The 27,835-nt window shown below is 36.3% G+C and overlaps 2 protein-coding genes across 3 annotated transcripts; one reads left to right on the top strand and one right to left on the bottom strand.

Moving 5' to 3' along the window:
- Positions 1-52: 52 nt before the first annotated feature.
- Positions 53-15,214, bottom strand: LOC131768322 (uncharacterized). Of its 2 annotated transcripts, XM_066169984.1 has the most exons (10): positions 14,923-15,214; positions 14,083-14,218; positions 7,978-8,583; positions 4,458-4,525; positions 3,903-3,935; positions 3,705-3,734; positions 3,575-3,607; positions 3,271-3,402; positions 2,365-2,748; positions 53-1,511 (listed from the first exon to the last, which is right to left on the bottom strand). In XM_066169984.1, the coding sequence occupies exons 2-10, from the start codon at positions 14,177-14,179 to the stop codon at positions 1,341-1,343; spliced, it is 1,554 nt and encodes a 517-aa protein (XP_066026081.1). In that variant the 5' UTR covers positions 14,180-14,218; positions 14,923-15,214; the 3' UTR covers positions 53-1,340. The 2 variants fall into 2 exon arrangements, with proteins under 2 accessions (XP_066026081.1, XP_066026082.1); XM_066169985.1 differs by lacking the exons at positions 14,083-14,218; positions 14,923-15,214 and adding an exon at positions 12,599-12,626.
- LOC131771720 (synaptonemal complex protein 1-like) lies at positions 8,945-27,632 on the top strand. The gene is made up of 15 exons (XM_066169983.1): positions 8,945-9,043; positions 9,374-9,406; positions 20,225-20,759; positions 21,154-21,221; positions 21,723-21,767; positions 21,890-21,922; positions 22,207-22,302; positions 22,731-22,829; positions 23,145-23,240; positions 23,506-23,583; positions 23,692-23,904; positions 24,342-24,419; positions 24,566-24,778; positions 25,707-25,907; positions 26,614-27,632. The coding sequence occupies exons 3-15, from the start codon at positions 20,441-20,443 to the stop codon at positions 26,788-26,790; spliced, it is 1,716 nt and encodes a 571-aa protein (XP_066026080.1). The 5' UTR covers positions 8,945-9,043; positions 9,374-9,406; positions 20,225-20,440; the 3' UTR covers positions 26,791-27,632.
- Positions 27,633-27,835: the final 203 nt, after the last annotated feature.

Raw genomic sequence — 27,835 nt, 5'->3', positions numbered from 1 at the left:
CCATGTACAATTATGTGACTTTTACATTCTAGATGAAAAACACACACAAAACTGAAGAAAAGTCATGTTGTTAAGTTAAAATTTTTTTTTTTCACATCAGGTTTCCTTTAAGAGCCATATTTCCGACAGTTATAACATGTCAGCCGCTCAAGTAGCGGCGATTTTAGGTGTTATCCACTTGTGGCTGCTATTACTCCTTTTTAACTTAACAAATACCGCTTTTTTGTCCGTTTAGTATAAAATACAATGTGAAACAAAATATGTTTGGAAGCTATCCTAAGGGACTGAAGTCTATATTTAGCATTGATAAAAAACATAAGTGCTGATTAAAATATATGAAAGCAACGGTTCGTAGTAAAACTGAGAGGTTTTCTGGCTAACAAGGCCTTTTAGTTTCACAAAACTTTCCTCCAGTTCCATCCTTAACGCTGACTATCTCATCGAAACTCTTGTTTTACTTTCATGGACTTTCATTTTTAAGTGATATTTTGGATTTCTTATACTGAAATTTGATGCAGTCGGGGACAGCTTCTCGAAATCGATTTCACGCAAGAAATTGATCACGATCAAATAATGGATATATGTTATAACAAGGGCGTAGCTGGGAGATTTCCTTGGGTTCTCAGGTACCCGTGTCGTCCCCCCCTTTGTAAGCGCCTTTGTTTTAGGTTATAATGGATAGAACGCGGCGTGAAGGTCGATATGACAATCTGGTGAGTACCCTTTCTTTGACGCTGTGAGCCCTTTTTGAAAAACCCTGGTTACGCCCCTGTTTAAAGCATGGACAAAGTCTTTACGGGAAAAGACTCAAGATAATTCTTTGCGGTATTGACCGACAGGTAAGAAGGTAAATAAATCAAGGGCAAAAACGACGGGCGCGAAAGTTACTGGTGAATAAGAAACCGAGTTTATGATTGAAGAAATCATGTACACCTTTGAATGAGTATGGATGACAGCAAAGTCATGCTAATGAAGCAAAGTAATCCTACTTTGCTTTGGTTTTGCTTTTCTTCGTAATATGATTGGTGTAGAACTGAAACTCACATCATACTGAAAACTAAATCCTTTCGCGATCTTGGTCACTTGCGTTTTCTCACGCTTAGGGCAGATAATCTGTTGTTACTCCTCCTCTTGATTATACTTCTTTGACTTTCCTTTGATTTTGGTTTTACAACACTCAACTGAAATGCCCTCTCAAAGACGACCTAGTTCACTGGGCATATTTAAAAAATAGAATTAACATTAAACCACTAAATTGTTCTTCGTCTCGTTTCTGAATCAACACTGTATTATCTTCTTTACATTTCTCCTGTTCATTACATGGCTTTCCGCTTTTCCTCTTATGACTGACACTCCCAGTAGTGCATGTAGCAATACATCTTTGCTTCTCCAGTTGTTAGGGTACCTTCGCAAGAGCACTTGTAGGTTCTCTTTCCACCTGAGTCGACGCTTGATAATTTAGCAACTTTCGCGTCGTTTGTATCACAGTTGACGCCAATAAAGATTTTACCCTGGCAGGAAAAAAGATAATAAATATAATACTGATGATAATGAAAGACTACGTCAAGAGTTCGAAATGTGGAAGAGTAAAACATTTCTTTCCTCTTCAAGGGGTGTAAACCCGACGTTACAAAAGCCAACGCCTACAATTTGGGCAATTCTTACTGTGTGAGTTTTCTATGCCAAAGTCGGATAACACAAATACAGCCTACACGTCTAGAAACGTAAGAAGAGAAAAATCCACGTATTTTCTAACACTGGCCTTTAAATGTACGCTGGACAACTAGTTTCCTCAGCGGGCAGGTCGTTCTTGTAAAATCGATTTTCGTTCTCACTCCTAGGGCAAGATACAGAGTCATAAAACCAGGCCTCACGAATATTTTGAAAAACTGATATTTGCAAACGTTTTTTGTTCTATGACAGACCGAGAATGTCATTGCTCCGTGTGGGATTAAAGAAATAACTGTAAATACACTGAAAGGTATGATATTTTCAAAATAAATCAATAAATAAAAATTAAAAAGTTATCTTACATTTGGTAGCAAAATGAACTTTTTCAAAAGTTTGTGTTGTATTTCGAAACAAGTTGTTTAAGGTTTTCTATTTTTTTTGTTTTCATGATGATGAAGATTTAAGACTTAAAAGAGAAGAAATTAGCTTTGATTCTCAAAATCGATGCGGCCTATGGCTCAACTTTCTGACTTTAAGGGAGGCTTTAGGACATTTGACTAACTCCTTGGACCAGTAAATATTGTCATAAGTGTCAATATTTCGTAAAGTAATTTTCAATAAGATAGTTATTTTCTTGTTAGAATCAAACAGAATCAAACAGAATCAACTTTCACAATCTTCAACTCAACATACGTTTTGTTCCGTCGCTGTAATTTCTTGTTGGGAGATCGAGCTTGCTCGCATGCCAAGGCTCGATAAAGTCTTGAAAACACAGGAACTGGCCCCGGGTCCAGGCGGACCCTGGGTACCATTGAACCCAGATGGCCCACGAAAACCCTTAACACCAGGTAGTCCAGACGGTCCTGCAGGACCCTGAGTACCATTATATCCCGGAGGTCCGGCAGGTCCGGCAGGTCCGGCAGGTCCGGCAGGTCCAGTAGGTCCGACAAGTCCAATGTCACCCTTTGTACCATTATATCCTGGGGGTCCGGCAGGTCCGGCAGGTCCAACGTCACCATTAGTACCGTTGACTCCAGGCGGTCCTCTGACGCTCGTGCTGCCAGTAGTATTTTTCACCTACTCAAATTAAAAAAAAGCAACAACAATGATATTCACAATAACCATTACAATGATGATAACAATTACAATAAAAAGGACAGTGACAATGACAGTGACAGAGAAAGTGATAATAACAGTGAAAGTGAAAGTGACGGTGACTGAGAAAGTGACAGTGTCAATGACAATGAAAGTGACAGTGTCAATGACAATGAAAATGAAAGTGACAGTGACAGTGACAGTGAAAGTAACGGTAACGGTAACAGTAACAGTAACAGTAACAGTAACAGTAACACTAACAGTGACAGTGACAGTGACAGTGACAGTGACAGTGACAGTGACAGTAACAGTGACAGTGAAAGTAAGGGTAACAGTAACAGTAATAGTGACAATGACAGTGACAGTGACAGTGACAGTGAAAGTGAAAGTGAAAGTGAAAGTGAAAGTGAAAGTGAAAGTGAAAGTGAAAGTGAAAGGTCAGTCAAAGGTTGATTCGAAATTCGGTACGAAATGGTACCCAAAAATACATTCAAGTATATGTACCTTTTGATCCAGTTGCATGATTCTTTGTTGAAAATGCAGAAACCTCTCGTTTACGCTTGTGTTCAGACCAGTCAAAGTTTGGGCAGCATCCTGTACTGCGAGACGAATATCCTCTAGCTCTGTATTTTTGCCCTAGAAAAATAAAACGGGCCAAATTATTGTGTTAGAGAATTAGTGGGCCTACTAAAGTTGGTGAATTAAGTAGAGCAGTCCACGTTTTACTTTTGAAAGTAATGATGATAAGGACTGTAACAGTGAGAGATTCAGATAACGTTACATTCGTAATGTTAATGTTGAAACTTACCTCGTTTTTCATGTTTTCCATTTCTTTTTCCATCTACCATAAAGTAAGAAACTCATATTAAACTAAGTGCACTTAAAGTAATTTTTTTCCTAATATAGATGGAACCGGAAATAGATGAATTTAAACTTGCCTTTATCGCTAGCTCCTCCAACTCTGAGACCTAACATAAGGAAGACAAGAAAAGAAAAGAAACTATTCAACATCATATCATTTTTTTAGTAAATGGTTTATTGTTATTGATGATTTACGATCATTATCATCATTGTTATTATTAAGATTAAGATGATCATTGTGATTATTAAAGGAGGTGAATGAATGGCTTACTTACGTTTTTTTTCAGTTCTTTTACATCCCCTGAAACCTATAGCAATTAAAAAATGCAATATTTCTGATCAAGTTTCTTTGCAGAATAATGCTCTCTTCTCATTTCTTATTCATAATGATTTAATGATGATGATGGCTATATAGATGTGCAATTTGCATGATAAGGTTCGCACCTGCTATTCTTCCAAGGGTGGTTCAAAAAATTAGGAGAACACTGATAATGTCTGTGGTAATAACACTTAAGATTACCTATAGCAATGTTTATTAGGCTCCTCAGGCACACAACAGTCTCGGATTAGAAATAATCACCACATTGAAGAAGTTAAAGCAGAAAAAGTGCAGTGTTGTTAACACAAAAACGATGCCTCTAGCCTGGGCTCCAGGGAATTATTAAAGCTCTGTTTAAGATATGTATATTTCTGTACCATTACTAACAATCAGGGAGTTAAAAGTCCTTTTGGGGCCTTTAGTCTTATGTACATATATGTATCCATGTATTTCACATCAGTGCACTTTTGCTTTTAACTGACCACTGCTAGTGATTAAGAATCACTCCTACCGAGTAATCTCTTAATGCAGAGAGGTTCCTCTCCAACTCTTGCATATTCTTTTGAAGTTCTGACGTTTCTAGAAAAGGGGAAACAATAAGAAAAACATAGAAAATGTAAACAAAAATGGTTAAGGATTTCAAACGAAAAGATGAGCAGATGGATAAATTAATAAAAATTGAATCAATAAACACATGTTTATACATCCCTTAGTGAAATCTTTCGATAAGCAGATTTTGAAACCATTCATCAAAAATCTTTCGAGTAAAAAAGGGAGAAATACGACATACTACTCTTGAGCTAATGCAAACAATCACTATCAAGAGTAATAGCTGTTCAACTATCAAAGGTATGGTAAGTAAGGCCTCCTTATTAAGTAAGTGCATCATTCGTAAGGAAGAAGGTACACTGTGTGACTTTTTTTAAAAGTTACGAGAAATTATGTCGAAATTGAGAAGTAAAAGAACACTACAATCTGGAAACTACCTAATCTACAAACTTGGTGTTAAGTGGCTCACATCATTAAGATACCTTTTTGAAGAATGCATATTACATATCAAAGATAGATTATTCGCTTGTTAAGCGAAGCTAAATAAATACGATATTTTTCCTCATATCCTAACCAACCGTAAATCACTATTCAGCCAAATTAAAGAAACAGATGTAACAGGACAGTAACAAACAAACAATAACGTTAGGAACTGGAATCGCTATTTTATTGCTCAACAACACTGATACGGGATGACCTCAGAGGGCTAATTTAACATCAAATGAAATCAAAATGAAGGAAAATTGTTCATTTTCTATACTCAAATTGTTGAATTAAAATGGTGTAACCCAATTTTCAAATAAAAAAGAAAAAATATCTTGGACTATTAATTAAATGCTGCATACAAAAAATTTCTAAGGCATACAAGAAACTAGAGTAATTGAAGCTGATCGATTGTGGAATGAGTACGGGCAAGTTTTGGCCGATTAATCACCACATTTTCTTTAGCTTTCGAAGTATGTTGCTATTTCAGTCAAAGTGACAACTGGCGGCAATATATAAAAACTTGAGGCTGGGTTTTAACGTAAGAACACATTCGGAAATATTTTGACTGATCTAACCCTCATGTTGGCCTTTTTTTATGATCCAGGCCTGTTTGTAAATGGATACTGTAAAGGATATCGAAAACTCGAAGTGAATAAATCGCCCCGCGTAGTCTAATCTATTTCGCTAATCCAAAGCGGCAATGTCCAAATTAAACTTTCTGTTAGCACTAATTATACATTATGTTCAGATAGGAACGATGATGGTGAGGTTCTCCTTACGCAGGCGGAGATGACGATGATTTTGATCACGGGGTGATGTGAATGCGAAGATGGTTGATCCTCGCTCGAAACAGTATGTCTACATGCGGACACGGGATTGCCGGATGTGAGCCAGGCTGAGAGCTGGTACCCTCTCTGCTTTACTGTTGCTGACGTCTCTGCTTCTCCTCCTCCAAGCGTTTTTTTTTTTTTTTTTTTTTTTCACACTACACATTTTGTGTTAAGATAACATTTCTCAGCGTAATGAAGTCTTTGTCCACTTTAAAGACGGGATGGGAGAGATTAAGCTAGAATGGATTTAACAGGCACAAACCTTAAGTCATAACCCTTTGTTTTTCTTGTGTGATATTTCAAAGCTCTAGCCGTCGTTTTTGACATGGATATCGCTAACTTTACCCAAGCGTCAAACACGTAAAATCTAGAACATTATTTAATGCAAAAGTGTAGATACTGAGGTCGTAAGGCCTTTCGCTAAATTTGCAAAGCGTGATATTGTTCGTTGGAGTGGTGATTCTTTGAAAGTCAGAAATTTAAGCATTCACGATCCTTTTGACCTTATATTCACGCCATCCTTGAAATAAGATGACAGAACGACACTTGAATCATTCGTGGGTAACGCAAATATACTAGAAGAACATATCATTTTGGATATTGCTCAATAGCTTTTAAGTAGGCAGCTCCGGGGTTAATACCTTCATAAAAATACGTCTTTGCTAATCTTATAAAAAAGCCTTCTGGGAAACTCGATTGGATAGAGCACTTGTTTCGACAGCTATTCCATACTTAAATTGCTACATTTTTTGTCAATGTTTCATTTTATGAAATATAATTGACTTAAAATTTGAATTGCCCCCTAATTGTTTTTCTTTACAAAAACTAGTTTGAGGTCCAAGACGAATTGTTTGTGGAACTGTAATAACGCTTGCACAAGTATCCTGAGTCTATACAATTAATTGTTAATAAGAAAGAGAAAAACGAAGAGAAGACGCAGACTTTGTAATTATCGTCGTCTTTAGTTGCTGTGGAAATGAGATATTCATGGAATGTATGGAAAGCTATTTTGTTTAGACTCCAAATGGCCGCGGAGATGATTGCTTATAAGTTAGGGTAATGGTGTTTACTGACGACAACTTTTCGTAAAACTTACGAAAGAAAAAGTGGATGATGGTGTTATCAGATGTTCAGACACAGTTGATACCATCGAAATTTGAAATACAAATAAAGTGCTCAGTCTGTATTTGATTGACCTAAAGTGTTTGAATACTCCTAAGCCATGTGATCACGCAATCCCGTGTCCCAATGATCGAAACCATATCACTTTCTTTCTGTTATTCCAATTGCCTCTTTCCGAGTGTACGAAAGGTTTTGCTTTGTTTTTTTTCTTTTCTCTCAAAACATTTCATTTTCTGACATCTTTAATCTATAGATAAATCATATAACGTTTCTCGACAAATCCTTTAATGATCTGACGAGGACAAAAGGGTCAACAAATTTTCAAGTTCTGTTTTCCATCGTTTTTTTTTTTTAACATACGACATCAAAAACCAGGTTTAAGACACTTGGATTGAACTTATACTCGCTTCAAAAACCTCTGATAAGGGTTTCTTCAATTCGATGTTCTTACGCTGTTGTTCAGAAAGTTCTCCATGTTTTCCTTTGGGTCTAAAAATAGCTTTCAGAATTTTTATGAACAAATGTCCTCCGCAAGTGACGGTATTCTTTGAATTCAACTTCACCCAAAGCCCATAAGCATCTGCGTAGGGAACGTTTCAAACACCGGAAATACGTCAAAACAAGATTTAGTTGGACTATGTACAATGTTGGGCAAACCAAATGGGTTATTTTTCTTGCGTGAGCAAATTCATTAACGGTGTTGTCTTTAACGTGTGTCATGTCCAAACAACAATAAGATTCAATACCTAATAAAGCAATTTCAAAATCGTTAGCTGCGGCATCAATTAATCTATTATTTAGTAAGAGAGGAAATTTTTGAGCACGCAACGGCCGATGATCTATGTATCGTTTGCCTTTTAGCAAAGATATCTATAAATTTCAAGCATCGAAACCTACGCGGTCCGTGATATAACGAGTAGGAAAATTGGCCGGAAATTCTGGAATATTTCTCCACCAATTCGATTTTAAATCATGACTAAAAATTATGATAATGATTACAAAAAAAGTAACCATAATATGAATGAACATGGTAAGAAACATTACCTGTTTTCCCAGAGCAGGAACATTGCATTGGTCCAACCACTCCAAACATCATCAACAAGGTGAGCATCAGTGCGGCAGCCGACATGAGACACATAGTCAACAAAAGAACGCGATCACAGGCGGAAGATCGCCGTGACGACAAATTTTCCTCCAGATTCCATGAGTCAAGTCTTTTAGAATGAGGTGAACAGCTTCTCCTTTCATTTTGTAACCTATTCGTACCATTTTTTATTACATCGTTTTCGGGAAGGCCGTCAAGGCCCTCTTGACATTCATTAGCACCACCATGATCAGTTGTCTCAGAAGAATCCTTCTCATTGTTATTGATTAGACAACTCTTTTCTTTCATGGAGCCAAGCGAGTCTGATAACTCGGTTCCCGCTTCGTCTGCTGAGGGTGGCACTGGCTCTGGGGTAACACGATTGATTAGAAACGCCATTTTTGTGTTCTTCCGATAGCACGCCTTATGTCTTTTGTCGTCGTCTCTTTGCTTTCTAGCCTGTTCGGTCAGGACATCCGGAATGTGGCAGAATTGAAAGCAATGTGCAATAAGATACTTTCTTGGCTGGGAGGCGCGTGCTGTGATCGATAGGGTTTCTGTGGAAACTGACAGGTAACAATCAATCAGAAATGTAGACACTTGTTTATGCCTGCTACGATTTATCCAAGCCTCACGCAGATCAATAATGGGGTCATTGACATCAGTGAAATGCTGTTTAGCCTGCAAAGTTCCCAACTCTGATCTTTCTCTTGAGGGTGCCAACGATAAATTGGTGACAAGCTTTAGGAGTAACATAAAATTGGGATTTACACAAGCAAACTAGCCTAACCTTAGCCACCTGTAACCGAATTGAATAGTTATGACTGTTGATGATAGGCTTTTGCAATTATTTACATTCACTCTCGGTGGTCGCCGAATTCCTTGCAAATTAGGTGTCGCACAGAAACCAAAATATTCTGGCGTATTAAGTCTTAACTAAACCACGATTGGCCAGTGTATCTGGTGGGTTTGTGGGAATTAAGAGTGGCCTCCACAAAATTGCCTGTTATAATTGCTGACATGAAGGTAAATGTACACACACGTTCTCTAACACAATAGTACCCTGCACTTACAACCGGACTACATCTCAGTCATTTTTACCATTTTTGAAAACGTAACCATACTCCATCTTGCGTGGTCTTTCATGAAAGAAGACCACTTGCAGCAATCTATTTGTACATCCTAGATTTTCTATTGAGATCAAGATGATGCTCGAACAAACTGAGAAAGCATTGGCCTGTTGCTTCGTAGCTTTTTTACACTAAAATTGGAGCAAAATTTGTGAAACAATTTATGTCTCTGGCGTATAGGTTTACAACTGTACTTATAAAGAGGTCTGATTCTTATGTTTCCTAGGAAAGAGTACTGCGCAGCATTGCCTTAAAACAGGTATGCTTAGAAAACACCCCATAAGAGTTGAGTTAAAAGACATTGATTTCTGAATACGGTAAAGCCAGACAAAATTTGCCCTATTCACCCTTTTAGAAGCAGAAAATTATCTAAACAATTTATGCTGCAAAACGCATTACCTGTTAATGAGATTCATAAAATCTCTATGTTTAGTTACCAGTTTGAACATACGCTAAAACTTCTCGGTATGAAATTGTAAAAAAAAAATGTTCTTGGCAATAACGGAAACATAGCGGCAATATCCTGTTTCGAAATCGAACGAATTTTAACCAACTTAGGCACAATTTATTATGTGCGTGTATAACCTGACAATGACACTGAATCTTACATTGTCACTTGACTTATTACGCCATGTAAACCTGCATTCAAGGCGCATTCTTTAGTCTTGATTACAAAACCACATCGAAACCCTTCATCATCATCGTTGACGCTTAATAAAATAATCGTAAATCGAAACTTTTATCATTCTCTTCACATTGATGGCCTCAGCAGCCGGAAATAACATTTGGTCAGTAATCGATTTTGAGAATATGTATCTGTGGTGCTAAGCATGGCCATGTACCTATTTTAAGTGCACCCTTTCAATCTAGAAGAGAAAGTGTGTTATCGGTATAAGTGCCATGTAGAAGGACCAATTTACTTTTACTTTTCACGTGTAAAGTTCGATCAGAAATGTTAGTTCGTTCTCCGACCCACGTGCGTAACGGATTTTTTGGATCAATTTGATTTTTTTTTTTTGGTTTTTTTTTTTAGAAAAATCATGAGCCTATCCCCGTACCATACTGGTATTGGAAGTTTGTCTTAAGGGGCCGGAAATGTCACGATGCGGTAATATCAGTTTGATTGAAACAAGCTGATATACGATTTAGCTGTAACATTATACTTTTAGTTTTCTTCGGAGACTAAAAAACAACTTAAAGCCTTAGGCTATTCTAGGTCGAGACACGAGGAACGGATGATGAAGAAATTCACCAATCTATAATAGAATCTACCTATAACATTTTTCAAAAACATCATATGATCAGCTAAAACCAACATCTTGAATCAATTTGTACGAGGTCGTGGGGGGGTGATGGCGCTATTTTAAGGTATTTAGAGGGTTAGAAAATACGAGTTGGTAACGTAAGATAGTAATTTCTTTTTAATGATACCGAACTCTGGCCGGGTAATGTTTTAGTTAAAACATAATCCAGTGTGTTTTGTTTTAGTGGTTGGAAACTTGAAGTCTTAATAGGAGGGCTAAGCTTACGACAGCCTCGATGTGCAGACACTGGGTTTTGCGTGGCCATAAGGTTGTTGAAATCTTCTGGTTAGGTTACGTTTGCTTTCGCAATGTTAGTTTGCCCTCCTCAGTAATTTCTTAATCAATGGCAATTCTCTTTTTCTGGTTTCAGATTTCCTTCATTCCCTATTGTTTTTCGCGTGTGACCTTAATGTTTGCTCTCCGAAGATTTAGCGATTACGCCTTATTTTTTGGTTACTTGGCATACTTCCAGATCCTTTGTTTCGACTTTTTCAGATTGAAACACTCAACAAGTGCCTAAATTGTTTTAAATGTTGGCATACATGTGATTAATTTGTTTTTCATGTTTGTATTACATGATGCTTAACAGTACTGAGCGATAAGGTTACTATTCCCACGACTAGTCATCGTCATGCACGTGACAAATTTCACAAAGCACAACACTTTCCATCCCACGCTCATGATGCCTAAACACCTAGAAATTTTTTCCGTGGTTACTTTGTAAATAAGGAGGAAAGGTAAAGCTTCGTGCACTCACGTTTGAAACTCTACTCACTTCACCTAATATTAAAATGCCTCTAAAACAGCGGTCAAAATTTCTGGCTTTTGAAGACTATTGCAAATATTCATTGCCGGCACAAACTTTGTTATATAAGCTTGCGAGCTTGCAGGCAACGCTACCTTGGCCTTAATGGGAATGAAAACAAACAGAGGCACGATGGTTCGTACGTGCTTCCTAATCTACATAAAAATGGTAGTTAGGAATTTTCTCTTAGAAATTTTTGGGAAGATTGAAGATGATAGGATTATTCGCTAGAGCACGCTGTCGATTTGAATGAAATTTGTTGTCGAGATAAATCCGTTTAATTATCTTCCCGTAGAATGATTCTTCTGTTGTTTCTCAATTGCAGTAAAATATTCAAGAGTGGGATAAGTACGACGATACACTGATTTTTATGACTTAAGAAACAACTATTTCAAATATTAATCTTTGCAAAAGATTTTGCTAAGATTTCGGTGATAACAGGGTCTACCTGCATGTTTTAGGAAGGGAGCAAGTAATGAAGAAACCATTCGTAAACATGGAATGTTTTCTTTGGAAACGTGCTGAATAGAATTGACGTTTTCCTTCTTCTGTATGAAATTTGCTCTCGATACGCAGTTAGATGCATTATTTCACGTACATCTAGAGTATTGCAAATTGTTTTCACGTTGTAAAAAAAACTCCCGAGTTACGTTTTTCTTGTTCTAATGGTGCCCGGAAGTCCAAAGTAAAAAAAAAGCTTGGTTGCTTTTTATTAACTGACTTTCATGAAAAATCAATTATCTCGCTGTTATGTTTAGACTAAGCACGAAAAATAATCACAATGTCCTGAATATGTTTGTTTAAGTCACATTTGTATAAACTTATAAGCTGCATATCTTTGTGGAGAAGGATCAAGAACGAAGGCTTCTGAGCTATTAGGTACGAAAGGCAAGCTATCAAAACAAGTAAATCACATTCTTTCTAGATCGTTTTAAAACAATTTAAACAGGAATGCCATCTTCTGAATTGCTTGACTTGATCAATACTTTTTAGAGGAAAAAGAGGCTCATGATAAAATTGAGGTAACGAAATAAAGCATCGCCCAAATCCTTGGAGGTTTTTTTCGACTTAGTTGAGGTTGTATGTTTATTTTGTTCTCAACTGGTCTGTAATCTTTACCACAACATGCTTAATCTATTTTTGCTTTTTGATGCGAACCTCTGTGAAGAGCTGCTTGATCAGTCTCACTGTATATTATGCCATGCTAGATTAAGTTAAAATTGATTTTCTTTTATGATGTTAATGATGTATAATACATGCCGTCTCCGAGATGAGAAATCTGAGATTATTAAATTTTTGCGCTAGACTGCACTTTACAAACAATAGTTGAAATCAAGATTACCTCGCAGTCTCATATAAGAGGCTCAGTTCCCTTTACTGTTCGTGGATTAATATTCAACTGACTCCTCGCACGTACAAGCAATAGGAGGATTTAGGAAGCTCTCACGTAAATGAGAAACGATTTTGGTATCAGTCCAAAAAAAGCCGGCTATATCTGTTTTCATAGCAATCATAGTCCATATCAACGTAATTAAGTATGAGATCTGTGTAATAATCGGGTTCGGCATATCAAACAACTTCGAGCAAGTTCCGCATAACATGAACAGAAGTGAGTTAACAAAATCACGCACGCCCTCTTCCTGAAGCCATAGACCCAAGCTCAGAAAAAACCGAATAACTTTTTATTTCTTAAGGAGTGTAGCACATTGGTCCTTATCTCTCCCAGGGCTAAATACGTGTTCAGGAACACAAAATAAATACACAATGGTTTGCTATTTATCAGCTCTCTACCGACCGTTAACGGGTTCCTAACATACCCTATCAAAATGACGAGTTATCACTGAGCGGGAACGATTACTGGTAATTGATCACTTCTCATAGCAACAATCATAAACTAAGATTAAAATCTGGGAAAGGAAGGTTTCCTTTCTGTTCTATTTTTCTGATCTTGAACTTTAATCTATTTGTCTAATTTTATTATTCGCTTGCCATCTTAATTCGCGATCCATACCCATTATTGTCTCATTCATGTTTTTTTTTTCTTGCCCTGAAAAGCCATTAATGAGGAAATTCTTTCCCATCAGCGCCAATTCCAATGAACTTTAAAAAAAAAACCTAAAATATTAAGTAGTTGGACTCTTATTTGTGTGGATTTCAACTGGGAAATCACATTTAGTGAGAGAAAAAAAAAAAGAATTTCGTTATTTTTTATTTTTCACTTCAGTTTCTCTCAGTTTGGTATTAACATAACACAGCTTACGTTTGACCATAACCTAATTACTAATTCTCAAAAACGATATCAGTTACCTTTTTTTTCCAGCTCTAAATGAAAGATTACCGGAAATCCAAAGTAAATGCAATACTTCCTCCAAGCCTTCAGGATTGTTTGGACAGTTTATCATTGAAAAGCAATTAAGTGGCCCTGTTGTTAAGTAGGATGAATATAATCTTGTCAATGCGTATGATTTCCCTCTAGTTCTATTTTGTAGCAACTCAGACTACACTTTGTTCTCTGAGGCGAAAGAGTGCAAGTCGCCTCACCTATTTGAACGAGTCAAAAAGTGCAGACAATGAATGAAAATCAATCACTTTCGGTTTTTGTGTACCCATATTTGCTTTGTACTTATAGACAACTATATCGGCAATCCCACCCACCAAGCTGTTTCTCCTGATAAATGCACTTAAGAGCACGCAATAATATTCGAACCAAGCATATGCAATTTTGAAAGAAAATAAAGCTAAAGCATTTAAGACTAAACGGAAGCTGTTGGTAAATATTCGATTAATTCTGACTTTATTCGTAAAAAAAATGTGAAACATATTTACCCTTATAAGGCGTCCGTTTGCTGAGGGATTTGCTCGAATAATCGTTCACCACTAACTTCCCGTCCATCTTATAATAAATAGCTGGCAGCAACTCCATTTTGAAGTGGTGTTAACTCAATCATCAGAGCTCAGCTCACTAAAGGCAGTAAGGTTTATGTAGATTAATAAAGTTGTGTGTTGCGCCATAATCGCTCTATGACCATGACGGTCCTTGATTAATCCAATCAGATTAATCTATCTTTTTTTTTTTTTTTTTTTTTTTTTTTTTTAATGACATTTTGACCGAGCTGTAGTTCTATAAGGAGAGTCGAATTTGTTTTTATATAAAATCCTTTCCACAGCACATCATAGTTAATCACTGATAATTGATTACATAGTGATTTTTTCCCCTGTTTGCGCAATGATCTTAACTGATTTTGTGCACGTGTTCGGGAGAAAAATGTAAGACTACTCTCGTATGTTAAGATTCTTTGAGCCAGATGTGACCCTCGCATTTGTTTTTGTATCTACGTCTTTAAAGAAGTAATCCCTTCACCTTTAAAAATTATGAAACTGATCATTTTTGGAGTGCTTCAGAGAACTTCCTGTGACTTAAATGTACGTATAAGGCCAGATGACGCAATCAACAAACCACTTATTAGAAAGGAATATTCCTTTCTTTTGCAACCGAAATGACCGGAATACAGTATGGTCACATAGCAAAACAAGGACACCCACAGAAACCACGATAGTGATAATTAAAATTTGGGGTGGGCAGGACAGTTTAAATGTCGAGATTGTTATTCCTGCCTCCTTTTGGCTCACTAATTTTAATATAAAACAGTTTTTTTTTATACTTACATTCTCTTTTTGTAACTATATCTCATAATTCACAATTTAAAATTTTCAAACGGCGGCGAGACGTAGCTTAACCACTATCAGCCATGACGCATGCTTCCACCTCCATTCCACCTCCATTCTCTAGACCACAAGCTTCAGACTTATTAACTTGCGTGCGCCAAAAGCCTTAACCGTTCTGGTGGTTCACTGAAATATCTTAGGGTATCGATTCACGAAAGGCATTTGACAGAAACAACATTGAAGCGTGATTGATTTGTATGTAGAATAGTTACTACATTTTCTGTTAGTGTGGCCATGCACACTGTACACATCTTGGGAGTGCTATTCTTCTTTTCGATGTAAAGAAACTGTTTTGATATTGCTGCCAAAAAGAGGGGCTTAGAAATGTTTAATCAGTCAGTCTATGGGATTATAGGTTTTAGACATATCTGTCTAGTCAGCTGGACTTAAATTAACCGTAAATATATCGCTATAGATAAGAATTTTGAGGCATATTCGTTAGTTTGACGAGTGCCCTTAAAAAAGGTCTTTATGGATGAATACGTAATACTTCGCAAACTATTCGTCATAGATAAGTATAAGTTAACATCATTAAAGCCCAATTTTGGGACGAGTATTTTTACCTCGTCAGGTTATTTGATTATCTTGGAATCGGATCGGAAGCTGCCCTAGCTGGATCCTCTACTCTTGGAGAAAGATTTCACCCTGCCTTAAATGACTATAATAGCCAAGAAATGGCAAAGGGCACGAAGCATCGTGCAGGATCATCTTGGAGCCAAAATTGGATGAGAGTATCAAACTTCTGTTGTTATTATATTGCCCCATTAGAATACAACAAACTAAAAGTTTCTGTGTTATAGAAACAATTATGTAAATCCTTTTTTGTTGCTCTTCTTTTCGAGATAACATTCGTGCTAAACACCTTAGAGGTCTAAGAAATGACATGCATATCTTGATTAGTGGAAGTCAGGGTAGGTAAGGTGCTTTGAATACCAGAAATTATAATTACCTTTATAGCATATGAATTAGGAGTTTTTCCTTAAAGAAAAAAGCTCAGCCAAATTATTTTGAGAGAGAAGAGACTATAATTCCTGCAATCTTGCCAACTGTTGATTTAGGTTTACGCCTTATCACCTCGAATTGAGGTTAACCGACAGCTTTATGCAGTGTCTGGTTGACCTAGACAGTTGACCTGTTTTTGTGGATCTGGTCTATCAGGAAGCGAAATAATTGATAACATTTTATTGTCAATGGTCTCTAACTTCTGAAAGCGCTTTAATGTTAGAATTCGCGGGAAAAAATGCCCCTAAAGTTTTTTTTTTCCCTTTTTCTTGGTGCAGTCCACTTGCGTGAGCTTTAATTATCATGATTATACCCTCTAATGACTTCCTGTCCAATTATCTTTATCAACACTTCCCACGTAAAATGAGTCTTTAGTAAGTTGTGATGCTTCCTTTGTCCTGAGCAGGATTCAAGCAGTTAATTGACAAAATTATTCTTTCCCACGCTTGAAACGCGGTAAAACAAGTTGTTAAACGCAACGTATCTCTCCTAAAAAGTCTAAGACGATCAAGATTGATTATAAGGGAAAGAAGGAATCATGAGGCTATGTTCCTTCGAAGGCTTATTTTTAGTGAAGGCGTTAAAAAAAATTCACCTTAATTAAGACTCGAAAATTCAATTTAAGAAAAAGCCACAAGTATCGTATTGCCTGTAAATTTAATAGATCTCAGGGGCGGATTGCTTTACAAACGAAAGCTTACAATACCAGCTTTAGATCTGATTAATAAATAATTCATTTCATTTCAAAAGTAGGAGAAAATCTGGGTGAATTTAAATGGAAGTTTTTAAAGGTAGATCTGAGGAAATTATTTTTGATAATGAATGCGACGACAATGGAAAGGATCAGTGCCAACGATACCTGCTTGATGCGACCACAAAACTGGAGTCGCCAGCCATGTCTGCGTGATTCAGCGTCGAATAACACTGATTTTAGTCGCCTTTTCTTTTACTTTGCTGCCAATTGCCATCGCTTTGTTTATGTTAGCGGTGTTGGTGTTACTAGAGTCTGTTCGACTTCGAATATTGGCTGCGCACTGGGGGGGGAGGTTACAGAATCCAAATGACAAATGCTTCTTGCTAATTATATTCCCGAAGGATTAGAAAGTGCACTGCATCCAGGCTATAAGTTTTTCGGAAGTACTAGAGCCAGCAAAACATCAATTTCAAGTCAACAATTGAAAGATTCTTTAGGTGGTAAAATTATAGCAGTAGGAGATATTTTGAGTATGTTCATGAGCTTTATTTATTCCATGAGTAGGATCATTATTTGAGTTTCTTTTTAAGGCAGCTTATGTCCAGTAACGCAATCATTTTTCTAACGTTTTCCTAACCCTTCAACTCAAAGCGAGTGACCAGGACAGAAGTTTTACTTACAATATGACTATAATATCAAACAGGAAAGTGGCGAGAATCAAGACAAATATAAAGGCAATTAGGGGATTCCTAGTTGATCCAATACGAGATTCTCGGAACCATCACCGTAAGAATTGTATGGCAAATAGTGAGGAGAATTATGAATGGAATCTTGAAATCAACCAGAAGAGGAACAAGAGGAAATTCTCCCCTTGTGAGAACCAGATCTGGATACTAGATTTATGGATAAATCGTTGCGTTTTATTATGAGGGCATGCAGTGAATAGTGCAAATGCGTTTAAAAAATAGTGTCAGAGAGTGTTCAGAAATCGACTAAAAAGTTAAATCTTAAAAATCAAGTTTTTTTTTTACTTATATTGCATTTATACTTCTTATGACCAGTAAAATCGAAATGCCCAACTGGAAACGTCACTTCACTCATCCAAGTACTGGTAATCGCCATGTTAATTTATTTCAAACATACAAACACCATAAATAAGTCTACCTGAGATATTTGTTTGATATGACTGTTACATTGCTCATAAAAGAAAAAAAACATGGCAGCATATTGGCCCACCATTGTTTCCTTAGCGATGAGGAATACTGATTATAGCCGTAATAGGATTGTGTGACGCAGAATGATTCAATCTTGACACAATGTCTTTGTTGCTGTTGTTATTATTATTATTACTATTATTGTTATTCATTGTTTTATTTTCAACATTTTTTATGAAAGTTAAGAGTACAAAATGTTATCAAATAAAAATACATTTCTTTCAACAAAACAATCACACTACCTATGAATGAATAAGGTCAAGATATTACCAGTCATTGCCTTGGCTAGAAGTTTTTTCTGGAGCTAATTGTAAGGAAGCATCAGAGGCCGTATTGCAATGCTCCTAGTTCACGAGAACAAACTTTGCCTTTCTTAGTTTTTCATCTTAATTCGTAGTATTGACAAATATTGGTAACAGATGGAGTGGGAATGACAGAGGGGTGTATTCTTTTAATATAATAAGTTTATTACCTTAGCCATCAAGACGGCTGAACATATTGGGCCTCCTGGCTTCCCCGGGCCAGTAAGTCCTCCAGGACTTAAGGGATCAGGAGACTTAAGAGCACGTCATTTTAAATCAAAGAGTGAAGAAACACCCCTGGTACCAGCACGCTACTTGTACATATTGATGAACCGACAGTTGGTACATATATACTTTTCATTTGGAAAAAAAGTGGATAGATAACTAAAGAGATAAAAAGATAAATAAATGAAATAGATGAAGGAAGGGATTTCTAAGTATGACATGTCTTTACCTCTTCGACAATTCCTACAATCTATGAAAACAACCCCAAGTAATTAGAGACTTATATCAAGTATTTTTTAATTTATTTTTTCCGTACCCCGTGACATCCTACAGCAGATTCTCTCCTCTGGTGGCACAGTTTCATGAAGCTATGAAATTCAAATAAATACCTCTAGACATTCCCAACGAAATTATTGATAACATGACCGAAGTTGGACAGGAGAAACTCTACTTCAACATGGAATACAGCTGGAGCCTGCGACAATTTTAGGGTTAGAAATGAAGCTCCTTTGGCAATGCCAGAATCGGAGAGCACATGTGGTAAAGTTTCGCTGTCTTTCCGTTGCTGTGACTGTCATTGCTGCAGGCTTCCTTCCTGACAACTGCTGCCACCTTGGTCTTAGCGATGATGCTGGAACGAAGCAATCCTTCAACAACTTAACACTCCATAGTGCCTTTGTGTGTTAAGTGAAAATTAAAAGTGGACATCCTAAAAATGGAAATTATTAATGTGAAGTAACTATTATTGCTAATTAGTCCCATATGAACAAAAAATAAGGATCTTCTGGTTTTTTCTCCGATATTCCTGAGTCGATTTGGAGATAGACATCTGCGCGTGATTTTTCTCTTTCTTCCGGGAAATCAAATTCAGGAAAAGGCGCAAGACATCTATCCCAGTGTAAATCACTTGAGTTCAGAAATGATCACTTTTCTCACTTGATTTCCCTTAAAAATTATTTTTATCACAAGGTTCTAGGATGAACCTTTCTCCTTGTAGATCGAGGAATAACAAATTTTATTAAATCAAAGCGTTTATTCTAAGTGCCAAATCGAAATTATACCCTGATGAGGATTTGGGTTGTGTAAGTGTCGTTAGTGAATAAATAATATTTTACCATAAATGTAAAAATTCTCGTGCGCCTTTTGTTGATGAATAAGATTAAAGTTTCTCTTGTTTTGTTTGAAAGAGGTACGTGATCGATCTCGCGTTCAGAGTAATATTTAACGTGAGTAAGTATTAAGGAAAATATGTGATCAGACATGTTTTGAGCAGGAGTCACGAGACTCATGAAAGCTATATTTTCTTTGTCACATTAATTACATCCTGTAGACTGAAAAAAAATACAGTTATGTATCTTCTCTGTCGCAAGATTGCAAATCGTGATGATCAAAGCCATTTTTAAATACGTTATGAACAAGGTCATAAATAACAAGACGGAAATTAAACTAGAAAACAAAGATGGAGGTGGAAAAACAAACAAGAAAAAGGAAACTGGAACCCACGAGGATGTATCTTTAATAAAGATCAATTCCACTTTTTGTTCAAACACGGATCTGGAGAAAATTCTTGACCAGTATTACCTATTCCAGATAAGTGTTTCTCCTTGAAAAACATCTCTAACATTAATGAAAATGACTTGAACTATTTACATTTTAAACACCAAAGCTATGCGCTCCGACTGATGAAAGGAGTACCTCAAAGGTCAGGAAACGTAGAAACATAAAACCAATTCCTTTTCATCAAGGTATTCTGGCGGCAAAGTCTCACGAGGATTAATACTAAAGTTTCTTTAGACACCACTCAGGTCGCCTTCTTAAATGACTTATATTTCACATGATTCGGCCTCGAGGACATACGTGATCGGACATGTTTTAAGCACGAATCACGAGGCTTTTTAGGCCAGTGTTGTCTAAACATTACAGCGATCTTTTCTTGGTCACTGTACTGGCTATCGTAAGATTGCACACCTTCATGGTCGTAAAAGCACGAGGGTAATCTCTCTACAAAAGATTCATACACTATGAGCGAGCTTATGAGTACTAAAACCGAAATTGGACGGGAAAATGTTTATTACGAGATGGAATACAAAGGAGAAGACGAAGCTGAAACCTATGAAAAAGTAATTGTTAAAAATGAAAGTCCCCAGGAACGACTAAGAGAGAGAGCACATCCGTACAAAGATTCAAGAGAAGTAAAATCTCGCTACTTCCTTGTTGCTGTGACTGCCATTGCTGTTGCTTCCTTCTTGACAGCCGCTGCCACCATGGTTTTAGCCTTTGCAACAACCGATTCCCGAAGTGATGTTTCGACAACTAGAGACTCCATTGCGTCTTTTTGTGGTAAGAAAAAACTCATATTGATCACTTCGAGGTGGGAAGAGTTAATATACCATGATAATGCGATGTTATAAAATTCCCGAAGCACTCTTCAGTTCAAAGAGCATTCAAGCATAAAAGCTTTAGAACTAAAGTGCGCTTTCACTGTCTGAGTCACGCCATGTGAGCGAAGGCGTTAAGTTTTACATACCTTTAATCTATCTGTGACTGTAAACCAAGCTCATCTTGTTTACTCATTTTTTTATTTATCTATTTATTATTATAATTGAAACAAGAATGAATAGGGATATGCTACATAACACACAAACGGCTAAATGAAGTCTATTTGTTTAATATATGTGCAAATATTCATTGATTAATTAAATTTTTTTAATTTGTTATTTTATTTTCAATTTAGAAATGTCAGAAATTAGCAAAAATCTACAAGAGTTAAAAAAGAACATCTCTGCTCTGACAGAATTCTCGGTAGGAAAAAAAATGTTTTTATCTTTATTAACCTTAAAAATGTATTTTATGGTGGTCTCAAATCTAACATCCACGTCTTTCACAAACTAGTACGTAACCATGCGTTTTTCTTTTTAATTTTATTTTCGCTTTCCCTTGCTTTATTTCATTTCCTCTCATTTTTTATTGCTGCCAAGACACATTGACTAAAAATAAGGAGTAAATCCGCATATTTACGAATGAAACTGCATGAGAAATTAAAATTTTGATGCCTTACAATGTAAAAGAACAAAGAGTTATCTAGCTATTTTTTTAGTTTTATCACCATCGTAAATTGTCATCATCAGCTCCAACGTCATTGTCATTTCTATCATTATTGCTGTATTATCTCTGATTTGCATCGAGCATGCCAAGAAGTGTACATGTGGCCTTGAAGCATAAGAAAGTCAAATGAAAAACACTAAACAACTAACCACCAAAGAGACAACTTATTCGTGAACACTGTTCCATTTTTTGGTGCAGCCGGTCTCAAAAAAGTTAAGGGAACTGGATGCTGCATTCTCTGACGTAAGTTTTCCACTGAGTGCCTGGCAACTGCCTATATCTCTTTTCATTGCGATTGGAATTTGAAATTTTGGGATAATTTATTAGTCTTCACCAGCTTATGTCGGTTCTTATTTTCTTTGCAGGTAAAAAGAGAGTTGGAAAGTACGAAAAAAAAGGTAAGTCTCAGTCATTCCGGATTTACAGAAAAATTCCACATGCAAATAATTCATAACGATATTCAATGACTGATTTATTTATTAATTATGGACTATTCCCAATTGTTTCTATTGGCATGTTTATTATTATTTCTTTATTATATTTGAGTATGGAGGGAATGCGTCGAAAGAAATTGTCGACTTTCTTTCTAAAAGAAGAAACCCTCGCATTTGTCCGTCTACAAAATGTTACACACAAATATAAACAATTATTTGTTTTGTTTTATTCGATGTATTTTTTTTAGGGCGAAAATACAGCAGAATTGTGGCTCATCCTTAATGGAACTGTACATGAGAAGTTTTTTGATTTTCAAAAACAAATTCTTAAACTGGATCAGAAGGTAATAAAATGAATTAAAATAATCGTTAGAATTTTAGCTCGGTAACAGATCTTTGATTTCGCTATTTCTCGAGCATCCCTAAAGGCAACACCAGTTCTAATTATAGACAGTAATCTTTTTTTTTCAATTGTTGTTCTGTTGCTGTTGCATCTGTTGGTTTGTCTTTCAATTTCTTTGCAGACGTTTGCCCAAAAACCACACGTTTTTTTTTTTTAATTCACAAAAAATTATAAGAATATTGAGTAGCTCCGTTGGTAAAAGCCACTCAGAGCCAACATGACTTCTAGCTAGAAAGGCAGTTGAATGTCAATAGTGGTTAGAGAACAAATAAAGTGCGATCTGAGATTATAAATTAAGGACTAAAATATTCAGAGAAGGTATGAACGCAGTGTACAAGCTTTATTCCTGAAAAGGCTATTTCATTTCAGGTTGATCAGGAGTTTAAAAGAATTCGGCAAGATGTAAAGCAGACAGAAGGAAGTTTGTTGAATAAAATGAACGCATCTCTGCAAGAATTCGAAAACAAGGTATAAACGGGTTAATCGTTGTTGTTACTGTTATTGTGGTTGTTGTTTTCTCTTGGAGAAAGCTGGAGAATTCCTATTGACCCTCTACCCTTGGGGCAGGTGAGTTCTATTCAGGGCCGAAATGAATAATTGATCAATCTACCCAAATCAAGTTTTTTTCTGACTGAATTTCTTGGTTTTCGCCAGATTTGACCTCTGCAGGAGTCGCCAAACCCTAACGACTAAGGAAATTTTAATTTAATGCATCTTTCAGCCCAATTTTTATTCAGTTAAAAAAATTGATGACTTGAATGAATTAATATTTTGAATTGATAGGTCAACGGTGAAATAAGAGTTGTTTCACTCAAGCTGAATAAAACAATTGCCCATGGTGACTATTTATCTTCTTCACTGGAATCACAAAGGAAAAACGTAAGCATATGCGATTGCAATATGTATTTAATGAATGCCTTCATTTGATCAAATCATAACCATTAAGAGAGATTTCCTCATTTTCCAAGTGAGTATCTCTGTTGAAAATTTTGGAATTACCCTGGTTAGTTGTAAGGCTCCTATCATCCTCTCCCTATCCACCTTTTAAAATATACATTTGCATTTATTGTTCAACTTCGCTAATCTGGTATTACGTCAAAATTCTTGTATAGTTATTTAATAAGATATATCTTTCCTCATTTAGGTAACGAATCGTTTTGGAAAACTTGAACTTAGAGTTAAAATGGAGGAAGAAAAGTCTAGCAACATTAAAAAAAGTTCGGTAAGTCACTAAATGCGGACGCCTTGACTTTTCACAGAATTGCAAGTGACGGTAACATAAGTGCAAGTGTGTGCAATACCTAACACAAAGTCATCTTTTCTTCTGAAGGATCACCACTCCGAGTTGATCCAGTACTTGACTAATATGCTGAATGACACTCGGGAAGATATGAGGAATATGTCTCGAGAACAATCCACGGCTTTGGAACGAACTCATAATTCCACAGTTACGGAACTTCTAAGAGTTCGGATGTTGGTGAACTCAGCGCAGACGATTCTCTTGACACAGTTAAAGAAAGTGCATGAAAACATGACTGAAAAGGTGCCTTGTTTTCTATTGCTTGTTCTACGGTTTAAGATCATAGGCCATCATATGACATAGCTTACCAGGAGTCCATTGGGCTCCTGAGCTTACTTATTAATCCTACTGAAGCAGCCTGCTTTTTCAACTTTTTTCTAAGCGTAACATTCAGCGAGACTAAAAGAGGAAATAACAATTAAAAAAACAACTCAGTTGCCTTGGCATCGCCTTAGGCCAGCAAATTAGCCAATCAGCATAAAATTATCTGCTTAATTTACGTATGTGCCCAACGTTGGCCAAGAACCGGTTCATGCTCCTGGATCCGCAAAGTATGTCGTAGCTGTGTTACTAAGGGAGTCCATAATTATTAGTTTTCACCCAATGGCAGCCACTTTCAGCTCTTTCGTTGTTTACTTATTTTTTCCCTCATATGAAACCTTCTTTTTTTAAAAACTCAGGTAACAAAGGAAAGTGAGAAACTTGATACCAGAATAAAAGTTGAGGAAAACAAATCAAATGGCACAAAGCAGGTCACGGTAAGTAGTTAATATCTTCATTTTTTTCATAGTGTTTTCCCAGTTTTGAAAAAGGTAAAAAGACCATTTTTTGTGTACAAGAGTCAAAAAAATGTGCACCTGAAAGGTTTTTTTCGTCATAAGCGTTCTTTTTTTATTTTCCGAAGGATCAACACCTCAAGAGGATCCAGCAAGTAGAGGAATTGATCAACATTACTCGTAAAAAAATGAAAGAAGAGTCAAAAAGGTATTTGACCGCGCTATGGTTGGCAGGAAACTCTACAAAAACGGATCTTCAAAGTATACGCATGGTTTTGAATGCAACGTGTGGTAATATTGTTAGACAGCTAAAGGAAGTGCAAGACAACTTGACTGAACAGGTACATTATCTGTGATACTTGTATTTAAGACTGATTGAACCTCCCTTTGACCACTCCACGTGAGGGTTATTACACACAGTATTACTCTAAGATTATTGACTCAGAAAACTTCAAATTTCAAACTTAGGTTGCTCTACACAGGAATTAACGAGGAAGAAAGACTTTATCACCGAGCACACACATGTCCCGAAAAAGACCAGAAGTGCTGTTATAGTAGAGGGAGAAACACAACTATAACAAATAAGAAGGTCTCCGTTTCGTCCAGTTTCGTCCGTTTCGCTCAGCCCCCTTCTCCAAAAGAAGAGTGTGTCAATCAGATTGGATTAATCAATAAATCAAACAAAGAATGTCCATTACTATGATCAGAAAGATGTAATAAAAACAACTTTCCCAAGCGTGGAGTAAAAAAGAACTTTTCGTGAGAGTTCGAGCCCCGAACCATGCCCTAACAAGATGCTCTACCAAATGAACTATAGAGAAGGGATTTTTGATCAGGTCATATGCTGATTTTACGCGTAACAGGCACCTTGTGTTCTGCTGAGATCAACATTGACAACAGCATTATGTAAGAGAATAAATGAAAAAAATGAGTGCACCGTAAATCTTCAAATTTCATAAAAAAGAAATGAATATTGCTAAATTTGATTGCTTCGGTGCCTTGATCGACCAAGAGGATGCCTTTCATGGGTTAAATTATTTCAAGTTACTCCGGTTGATAGCACGAACTGTTCGCAACACATCCAGTCAAGCAGTTCTTTTCGGTTCTATACAGTGATTGTTGCTTAAGAATAAATCAAATGGTTTTAATGTATGTGTATATAAATGGTTCTTTATTCATCAACTATTCATTTATCATTTATTGAGGAGACTTTGGTAAAAAAGCGCAAAAAGGGTGAATATAGATTTACGTATTATTTTTCCTTCTTAGGTCAAGAACGTTAGTAAGATGCCGGGTCCTATCGGACCTCCTGGCTACAACGGAAGTCAGGGACCTGTTGGCCCCCAGGGAGCCCTGGGTCCTGCTGGTCCTAAAGGATCAGGAGAATTTAGTCAATGTCAGTATAAAAATACAAGTACAGCTGCGATTCCTGGTAGCAATAGGATACTTGTACATATTAATCAGCCAACAGTAAGTACATCTATACTTTACATTTAAAAAACTATGAATTGATAGATCAACAGATAACGAGGGATTCCTAAAAATAACCTGTCTTTACCCTTTTGACATTTCTTATAATCTAAGACTACGACCTAAATTACTAGGGGACTTAAACCTTATATTTCTGAATCAAGCTCAATCAGGAGGGTGTTGAATAACTTGCACAATTGCTTTTGTGAGGTGAAGAAATTCAGAATAGTAAAACTTAAAATAATTTTATTTTATTTTATTTTGATTGGCTGAGGTAATTGCGTTTTTCGAATAATATAGACAAAATTTCCAAAACGTTTATATATATTTATAAACGTATATATACATTTTTTTATATTTTTTTAATGCATTTTTGGAATAATACAGGCAACATTTCGGAAAGGTTTGTTTTGATCGAGCGCTGTTCACTCGACCAAATACACAATCGTATTCATATGGTTTGAATGGATTTTGCGTGATTCACGCGCTTTGCCTCTACAAAATTAAAAAGCTAACTCATCTTTTCTTTGTGTATATCATTAATTGTGATTTCATGATTTTTTTTGTGCAAATTTGGAATGAACAAGCACCGTATGTTGGTTTATGGAAAAATTACTTGAGCTTGTCCAAACCAAAAGACACTCGTAACGATGTGATTGCCAGTATAGATAACATAACAACTGTGTATTTCTTTATTTGTTGACAGAATAAAAGGATAATGGCAGTAACATGCTCAACAAACTACGGCGCTGAGTATAATCTTGTATCGACGGTGCAAAGAGGCGTCCTTAGATACATTTGCATCTGTCAAGGAAAATCCACATTTTTCAATGGAGGAACTAGTTGCTACCTGCACTATTGGATTTGCCCTTTAACAACGTAGTCACTGTAACCTTAAAGATATCGTCTATTTCAATATAAATATGTTTTTCAGTTATTAAGAGCGGCTGCATAATGCTAAGAGAATAATCACTTAATAAGATTGAATATGTAGCAAGAACTAATTGAGTAAATCCCCATGTTGATTATGGTAAAGTAAAGAGGACAAAGTAATGAATTTATTTCCACATTTGGTCAACTGTGCACTAAGGTACATCATCTGTGGACAAAAAAAGTGTTCTTTGTGGTGAAATAAGAATTAGAAGTGAACAAAAGTGAAGTGAATCCAATAAAATGCATGCTTAAATTGAAATTGATTGTCTGTAGGTATTAAACGACTATTACATGTCTGCGAGTATGACGTCATAAATTACGCGACTGGAGACTATTGTCTGTACTCATGACGTAACGATTAGTGCCATTAACTAGCAGCATTGAGGATGCAGTTAATGAGAATTGGGACAGTGACACTAAAATAACAATTAAGAGATTTTTATTGTGTCATAATTGATTTGGGAGGAGCCCGAATCTACCATCACCCATAGGAATCGAGAGCGATTATAACTGTTTCTGTATTAATCTACTTGTAGTTCGAGTTACAACAAGACAGGCTCGTGTTTTCTTGTCTTTTGTGTGTACAACACACACTGTTAGGTTCCGTACCGTACTCACCAACTACCACGAAATAGATAGCGAGAAGCGTGGCCAATCAGATTGCAGCATTTGTTAAAGGGCGTTAATAGATTTCGACATATACATCAATACACACAATATATGTACATATATATAGTTGTTGTTGCAACGGTTTTAGACATAAAATTGGCTGTCAATACTAAAAAAAATTCTGTGATTCAATTTGTATGTCATGTGTTTGTATACTTTCTTTGGTGGTTAATTCTCAAAAGGTAAGTCTGAGACACTTTGAATAGCACAAAAAAAAGGATAAAAAAAATTTGGTTCTGAAGTGTAGCTCTTTTTGGTAATGTACGTATCACACCTAAAGATTAGAAAATTTTACCGATTCTACCATTGTTTCATGTGACCTCTTT

This window comes from Pocillopora verrucosa, chromosome 7, assembly GCF_036669915.1.
Source record: "Pocillopora verrucosa isolate sample1 chromosome 7, ASM3666991v2, whole genome shotgun sequence".
NCBI lineage: Eukaryota > Metazoa > Cnidaria > Anthozoa > Scleractinia > Pocilloporidae > Pocillopora > Pocillopora verrucosa.
The sequence above is the reverse complement of the archived record's forward strand: the minus strand, read 5'-3'. Positions and strand labels throughout refer to the sequence as shown.

What these genes read in the sequence shown, in the direction of transcription:
- LOC131768322 (XM_066169984.1), bottom strand. Translation starts at nt 14,179, where the DNA reads ATGGAGTTGCTGCCAGCTATTTATTATAAGATGGACGGGAAGTTAGTG. An exon ending in TAAAAGAACTGAAAAAAAAC is followed by an intron (nt 3,735 to 3,902) that starts GTAAGTAAGCCA and finishes TCCTTATGTTAG; the next exon opens with GTCTCAGAGTTGGAGGAGCT. An exon ending in TCATGCAACTGGATCAAAAG is followed by an intron (nt 2,749 to 3,270) that starts GTACATATACTT and finishes TAATTTGAGTAG; the next exon opens with GTGAAAAATACTACTGGCAG.
- LOC131771720 (XM_066169983.1), top strand. Translation starts at nt 20,441, where the DNA reads ATGAGCGAGCTTATGAGTACTAAAACCGAAATTGGACGGGAAAATGTT. An exon ending in TGGAAAGTACGAAAAAAAAG is followed by an intron (nt 21,923 to 22,206) that starts GTAAGTCTCAGT and finishes TATTTTTTTTAG; the next exon opens with GGCGAAAATACAGCAGAATT. An exon ending in AAGACAACTTGACTGAACAG is followed by an intron (nt 24,779 to 25,706) that starts GTACATTATCTG and finishes TTTCCTTCTTAG; the next exon opens with GTCAAGAACGTTAGTAAGAT.